Source organism: Orbicella faveolata, unplaced genomic scaffold, assembly GCF_042242905.1.
Source record: "Orbicella faveolata isolate gen_17 unplaced genomic scaffold, um_ofav_v1 contig_26, whole genome shotgun sequence".
Classification (NCBI taxonomy): domain Eukaryota; kingdom Metazoa; phylum Cnidaria; class Anthozoa; order Scleractinia; family Merulinidae; genus Orbicella; species Orbicella faveolata.
Window position 1 is genome coordinate 3,962,111 of NW_028301554.1, and position 8,056 is coordinate 3,970,166.

At 37.5% G+C, this 8,056-nt stretch overlaps 1 protein-coding gene across 1 annotated transcript; it reads left to right on the forward strand.

The window, feature by feature from the left end:
• Positions 1–1,515: 1,515 nt before the first annotated feature.
• Positions 1,516–5,669, forward strand: LOC149107717 (uncharacterized). The gene is made up of 3 exons (XM_089296129.1): positions 1,516–3,099; positions 3,405–3,629; positions 3,960–5,669. The coding sequence occupies exons 1-3, from the start codon at positions 2,206–2,208 to the stop codon at positions 5,667–5,669; spliced, it is 2,829 nt and encodes a 942-aa protein (XP_089152255.1). The 5' UTR covers positions 1,516–2,205.
• Positions 5,670–8,056: the final 2,387 nt, after the last annotated feature.

Here is an 8,056-nt window from a genome sequence, read left to right on the forward strand (position 1 = left end):
TTTTAGAGCAGTTTCCAGCTGTGCACCTTTTGAATTACTGAATTTTTGTTGATTCTGTGTACGATAATCACCATTTCCGGTAATTACTTTTCAAACCTTTTCTGGCCTTCAATTTTCAAAAACACGTGAATGTGTTACATAAGAAAAAACGACACGATGTTGCAAATTTCTCATGTTCCACGTGCGTAATCACGTGTTCTTATCTGGAGAATTAAAGGACCTCAGTCACGGCATTTTGAGTTATTTTGGCCACGCACAAAATTACTGTTAGATTAAAACTGGAAATAGTAGTTTACTAAGATAGAAAAACACTACAGATTTATTTAATAATAAACCATAAAGAAACAAATTTGTTAAGGATGGAAAATATTAACACGGATTACAAACGACGAACTTGAAAAATTTAGACTAACTGTTCGAGATGCGCAAACCGTAGTTCCATTAAGAGGGAAAAAATAAATTTTATGGTTATATCAGCTGTTTTGCCAAAATCTACACTATGAAACGATCTTAATCACAAAATTAACCAATTTCTTTAACGTGCGCTTGGCCTCGAGTTACTTGCTGAACTATGCTTTACGCTGTAAAATTCTTAAAGAAACAAAGAAAGTCTTCAGAGTTTCTCTAAGTGAAGCTCTTTAAGGTGCTGAGCTATGATAAAAGAAACGAGTGAATAATTTAACTGAAACTGAATTTTAATCGCCCTCTTTTACAAGGCCTGTCAGCGTGGAGTCTTTCTTTACATTGTCTTTATCTAATGTCGCTCACAGTTGGTCTCAAGCCGTCTTCATCTCGGTCACTGAGCTGAAATTCCCCATATGATGAGAAGATAAAATTCGTCCCGATACCGGGTCAGTCCGGTTGCTTTTGTCGTGAAAATTGTCCAAATCGTGATCAACGTCTTCATGTAGCGCAAGAAAGGACGGGAGGCGAACAGCGAAATTCTTTTTCAGACAGAAAGACTGACTGCCTTGAAGTAATTCGAAACAGTTAGCTACCTTAAGCGTCCATCTCAGGTAAATTAAGGCATGGGCCCAGACTGAAAAATGCATTTTTTAAACATAAATTAGTGTTGTTCAAAGAGGTTTTAATAAAATCGAACGAAATTTGGTCCACTTAACATAATTAACATTGCGACTTCCCTGGTAAAATATCACGTGATTTAGTCACGTGATCGACGTTCAAGGAAAGCCGATAAGAGCTGAAAAATAGACCATTTTCAACAAGAAATGGCAACACTTTTTCTGTAATTCTTGAAAAATGCAGTGGTACCTTTTAAATGTCGGATACTTAAACTGTTAAACTGTGCTTGGCCTTAGACGAAATTGTGGTTTGTGTAGAAGTAGTTTCTAGCCAATATAAAAACATACTATAAAACCATCGTTTCTTGTGAATTTAAATGACAAATAAAGTGATTTTCTAAAAAGGCCAAGCACGGAGATATGGAAGACATCATGATACACAAGTATTTGGAAGTAAAAACAGGATATCGAAGTTCAAAAGTGTTGCCATTTATTAAAATACCCTCCCCACGAGACTGTTGTTCGCCATCTTGAATTTGCCATATTGGCCGAGCAGATCACCGAAAAGATAACCTGGGAACGACAATTTTCGTTGTCCTAGAGACGAAATGGCCAATAAGATCAATGATTTGATATCAGGCCTGGCTCCAAGATTCAAAATGGCGGAAGAAGAAGCATTGATGTGGTCGTGGTTTGACTAATTTTTCCAATGTTTTTACCCGTTTTAATACGAAACATTTAACTACAGAAGCTGAAAAATCAAAAATGATGCTTCTGCTAATAGGAAGGCAGCCTAAATAATGTATATTTTCGTGTTTCTAGGTGAAAAGGTGAGAATAAATGACCAAATTGTAACGAAATGCTTATTATTGTAGATTGATGTTGTGGTTCGTGAGAAAAAAAATTAAGCTTATTGCTCACAGCTTACATGAGCCTTCGTTGACATTTATAATTGACATGCGCGAGATTTTGGCGGAAAATTCAACCGAGCTAATCAGTGAGCAACGATCCGTTTCTGATTTATGTAGATGTTATGCTCTTTCTACAAAGATTGCAATTATATGTCTAAAGGTTTTCTATAGCAAAAATACGGGAGTGACTTGGTTTAAAGGTAATTTTCGACAGAAAAGCCGTGTTCTTTGTATAATTCTGTGAGCAGAAACTGTTAGATTTGGCGCCATAAATGGCCTCTTTCTTTGGATGTGGATTTGCTCGAGTTGCGGTCAAACACAGTTTCGTAAAACCAACTGGCAAAGTTGAGTATGACCACGACAACCGCTTGAGAAACTACCTAGCAGTATTTCAAGGACACCAAGAGCGATATGAGGTAGACAAACATTCTTTTGTCAAACGCTCCAAGAGCCTAGTAAACCATTTTGGAAAATGGAAGCTAAAAACTAACAAGGATGAATACACAGAACATTTCAGCCCCAACAACTGGGAAAAGCTGACCGAATATGAAAAGAAGCAACACACTCGTACAAATTGCGAGGCTTGTGATGTTCATCACTTTCCTTTTCAATCTTTATTTCCTATGTGGAATCAGAAAGAAAACTGTATTACACAACAAGGTTTTCACAAGAACATTAAGAGCTGCATTCTTAAACCATCATGCCGTGGAAATATGAAGGTCACAAAAAAGGCTATAAAAACAGCTACTTCACAGATTTATGAAGAAATAAATGCCCCATTAAAAAATATATTTGGGGTGACATTTGCGAAGGCACAAACCACTGTTTCTGAGTTGGGTCTTGAAGACAAAAAATCACATGCTGAAAAGAAAAAGAAAAGGAGAAAAAAATCCACAGTTGACAAGAGTTGCATCCAGGAGAAATGGTCAGAAAAGGACTGTGACACCATGCTTTCCACTAGACAGACCTACAGCCAGCGACAGGAGCAGCGATTGTCACTTTTCTTTGAAAGTCCAGAAGATGCAGAACAAAGGGCCAATAAAAGGAAGCGACAGGAAGAAGAAGGCCAACGTAAGAAGAAAAGGCACTCTCCACGGCCAGATGATCTTGACTTTGACAAAGACGGGCTCCTGGAAAAAGTTAATGCAATGAGGGATGGAGATAAGGTTAGTAAAACATACATTGTGTAACCAGACAAAGTAAAAAGGGCAAAAAAGGTAAAGCCACCCTCTAGCCTGTGCATGTATTACAAAATAGTAATAAACTGCAATAAAAATAAGATATTTAATCATTATAATTATAATAGACTTACTAGGGCGGTACTACTAACAACTGAATCTGGGTGAAACTAATGATAAAGTGGTAATAACTGTAATTACCCTGAAGCCAGAATCAATTACACAAAAATCTCAGGCCAGAGAGAAATTTACTTGGCAAAAAAAAAGTTGAAAGGTGTACCCTTCTTTTCCAGATCAATTACTCAGAACTTGCCCATCAATATGGTGTGATGGAAAAGACAAAACTGGGAAATATGGTTGTCAAGGAGTTCCTGGAAAGTAAAGGAGTACAGTTATCCAGATTCCAGCAATTCAGACAGGAAAAACCAGCAGCCAGACGAAAAATAATCCGAATGCAAGGTGGAGAGATCTCAGTACCAGTTCCAAGAACAAACAAAGAAATAAGGGAAACTTTAATGGTTAGTACAGTGCAGTAAACTAAATATAAATGAATTCAAAAAGAACTTTTCTTTACTTTTTCAGCCAGGATCCATAAATCTGCATATACTGAATTGTAGACGATGCATGTAATGTATTTTCAAGACTTCTCATGATACATCTATATCTCATAAAGATGTACATGTAGAGCTCTTTGAATTATGGCCAATTGCCAAGAGAGCTCAGCTAATTATTAAATGAGAATATGCAAAGTTTGCTAGGTATTGCATTACAATGTCACATGAGTACACAAAATACTTCAACATGCATAACTCTGGATTCATTAATTTGTGTTGTGTTTCCTTTTTCAGAGCAAAATTGAAAGTGGAGAGTTCATTCTCGGCGAAATGATTGTCCCCCAAACATTCAAAAAGGTGTTGCTGACAAAGGAAGGTACCCTCAAGACTGAAAGATTTACCGTATCTGGCCATAAGATCCCTCTCCTAGAAATAAGGACACGCATGCTAAAAGAGCAGGAATCCCTGGGTTTACTACGAATTCACAATGATGACTACTACACTGCCATGACAGATACTGAAGTCAGATCCAGACTTATTCAGCTTGGTGAGGATGCCAACACAGGGGATGAAAGTGAAATCGAGTCTAAAGAGAGATTAAAAGCAATGGAAAGAAAGCGGCACATCATGGTTTGGGGTGACAACTCAACCCTTCTCAACCATGGTCACCTTCTACTGACAGTTAATTCAGTATATGATGAGGCCCTGTATTACACCAATGAAGAAATGAAAGCAAAAGGCAAAGGAGACATTGATGTACAGTCTGTAGTTGAAAGACCCCAAGTCTACATTCTGGGGAGATGTGGTTCCTCTGAAGTTGATCAGCTAGCCTACATTAACACCAGAAAGGCCTGTTTACAGAGTATGAACATTAAAATCACCACTTCAAATGGAGTTGAGATTACTGATGTAATGCGCTTTTTTCATGGAGATGGCCCCGAGCAACAATTTGAGGCTGGAGAACAGAAAGGGGGGAATGCTGGATGTGCAAGTTGCAGTGGTGATGCAAGAAAGTACAAAGACCTCGCAGTTTCTCTTTGCAAACCTCACCTTACTCTCTCAGAACGGTTGAGGAAAGTTCTACAGGGGCCTGCTGGGAAAAATAAAAGGAATGCTGGTTTGAAGCCATTTAAAGATCTTCGCTTAGAAGAGTTGAGAAGTGAATGCAGAGCCCGAGGCCTCGAAACTGATGGACAAAAGAAGGACCTTCAGGAAATTCTCAAAGAAGAGATTGGTGGAATCCCCCACAGGATCATCAGATTGTATGACCAGAAAGGTGACTGCACCAGAATCATACACACAAATTTTTTACACAGAGAGAATGATGAAAGTGATGCAGACAGTACACCACTTCAGGAAAGTACATATGCAGATGATGCAGCAGATATGGAATGCCAGGAAGAATATCCTGACTTGGCTTATCAAGGTGAATGTGGAGAAGACATTGATGAGGATGAAAATGGAGAAGAGATAAATGTAACAGGACTGGAAGAGGTAGTCACATCTGTAGTGAAAGATCTGTCCATTGACTACACTGACGATGAGGATGAGGATAATTATGAAGTTTCAGAGCTACAACCTCTTGCAGCAGCGAAAAGAAACCAGCAAAATAAGAGCTCTCATTCTCTTGCCAAGTCCAGCAGTCCACAAGTGAAACAAATCAAAACCAAACTCTGTGCAAATATAGTGAAAATAGTTGGGGAGACAGATCGCCTGTACAAACTGGACACTGCAAGACAAAACCTTAAAGAACATCCCACAAATGACTTTTACAAAAGAAATTATGAAAGCCTTCTTGCACCTGTTCAGACTCAAATACTGGCCCATCACACTGCTCTTAGGAAACAACACAAAGAATGGGAAAAACAATACTACCTCAGCCATGATTGTTCTGAACCAAGCTTACAAGTCATAAGAAGAAACAAGGAGCAGTATTCGATTTATAAAAATATGTTCTTGTGTGAAGAACTTTTAAAGTATTGGAAAATAACTGTTCACTTATGAACAAGCATAGCATTATAAGATATGAATCACCTTCGTCTAGGCAATATACATGTAAGCTCAAGTTGTATGAGCATCGACAATATAAATTATACATTGTAATTATATAACACTTAATTTAAATCAAAATTGTTGATGAAAAACCAAATCATAATAACATTATGCTACGAATATAACAAGGTAATTAAAAAGAGTTTGGGACAAGGTTTTTCATTGCACACATACAGCTGTAATAATTTGGGACAAAGGTTTTCCATGGCACACATACAGCTGTAGTAACTTTAAAAGATATATATTTTAGCACACATTTTCAACATAATGATATAGAACTATTTCTTCCATGTGTCAAAAAAACTCACATAACCTTAACTAAGTGACTGTTAAGTTATAGAGAGCACATGTACAATTAATAGAAAAAAACATGAAAACTCCTATTTATCCACTTTCCACAGTCGTCGTATTTTTTATGAATAAATTCATTAACCAAACAATTTTATTTCCATGTATTAAAAACTAAATTCCTTTCAGATGCGAGCTCCAATACATTATCCGGAGTTTTGGTGTGTTTCTGTTGACCCAAAATAAAATTCTCCCAACCAAACTTCAAATGAACACACATTGCTACTAAGGAGAAGTAACAACCGAATCATATTCAGTCAGCGGTCCAAAACGGGCAAATTTGCCATCTTAAGTTTCGGAAACGAGTAATCTGAATAAAAAAAACGGCCACTTAAACGAAGTAAACTAAACGTTAATCATCTGGATTACTGTGGAAGCAAGACTTCGTGTAGCTCGCGGTCATACATGGTAATAAAGGTTATTTGTGTACGTTTGAAAGCTTATTCGAAAACTTCAAGAAATAAAACAATGCTTACCTTTATTGACTCAAGCCATCTTTGTTTTTCCACTCGATGATCTCAACAAAAACAGGATATAAGAAGTAGAGAGTTCATCTTCCCGAAAAAATACACGAACATGGCTACTTTGTAGATATCGTTCGGCAAACCAGTCGGAGCCTTCGGCCGCCATTTTGTTTCATATTGGTTCGGTTCGCTGCTAGTTCCCAGGACTCTTTGTGTTTCAGAACCCGGCCAAAACAGAACTTGGCCCTTGCCTTAATTTTCCTGAGATCCTTTTGCACTGAATAGCTCGAAGAAATCTTACTACAGTGCAATATACTAGATCCCTAGTTTGACAGGTTCGATACTTTCATCTAAACAAATTTTGGGGAATAAGCTTCCAACATCGAAGGATCCCATAAATTTGTTATGCATTAAGAATCCTTTGATCAGTCACATACAAATGTGGAGGGTCTTTCGCGCTAAGTTCAGTTGGTATGTGTGGTATAAAGTGAATGCACAGGTACTTGCATAGATTTTAGTTGCAAGAACCAACTGACAAGACGCCTTATTGCCTTTTTGCCCAATTTCTTGTCAGGTTATGGTAAGTCTTTAAAAATGACTTTGTGAGTGGACTAATATAAAGATGAAAAATAACGCCACTGATAAATTACTGATTTAATTATATTAAAACACAAGAAATACAATTGCAGCATAAGCGAGAATTACACTCAATAAAATTTTAAGACCACGGTTGAACTCTTTTATCAAAGTACATTATCTCAACATTTAGAAGGCGTATCATTAAACCCACGAACAAAACCTCAATGTCTCAATGCTCAGACAGCATATACTGTACCTAACTTAAAACCTGTCTTCCGTCTTACTTGATTCCGACTTGTTTGTCTTGAAAAAGTCATGTTAAGGTGTAAACTGGCTTCAAAATGTCATTCAAAACTTAACACAACTACTTTGAGCCGTCGTATTCCACTCTGCCACTGACTCACTCAACTGATTGTAATTTCTCGGTGACTGAATTCTAAGGCAAATTCAAACCAACAAAACAATTAACGACTGACACGTGAAACAGGTTTGACTGGTTAGCAATAATCTGTCAATCAGCAGCGATGCGTTAAACGCTTTACCAGTTTTGTCTGATTTTGACATATTGACTGAACTTGCTGTGTTACGTAATCTGGGAAAACTTTCAGTCGTTTTTCTGAAAGCGCAACAGCATAAAGCCGATAACCTTGTTCAGCAGATCACCAATTCCCAAATTTTATAAAATTAAACCTCGGGCAGGAATGAACGCTGGGTCTCCCTAGAGTTGTAAATAAGTTCCATTAAGTATTAATTTGCGGTATAATTAGCATAACGTATGGTGCCAAGGGGCGTTTGTCAAATTAGAGTACCTTGTAATAACCAGGCTGGAAAAGTAAAAAAAACAAACCGGCTGGTTCAAATAAACGCCGCGTACAAAAACCCAAGTAAGAAATAAACGATAGGGACGGTTTTATCGAAAAATGCGTTAGTCCTTGATTTCAATTTGTG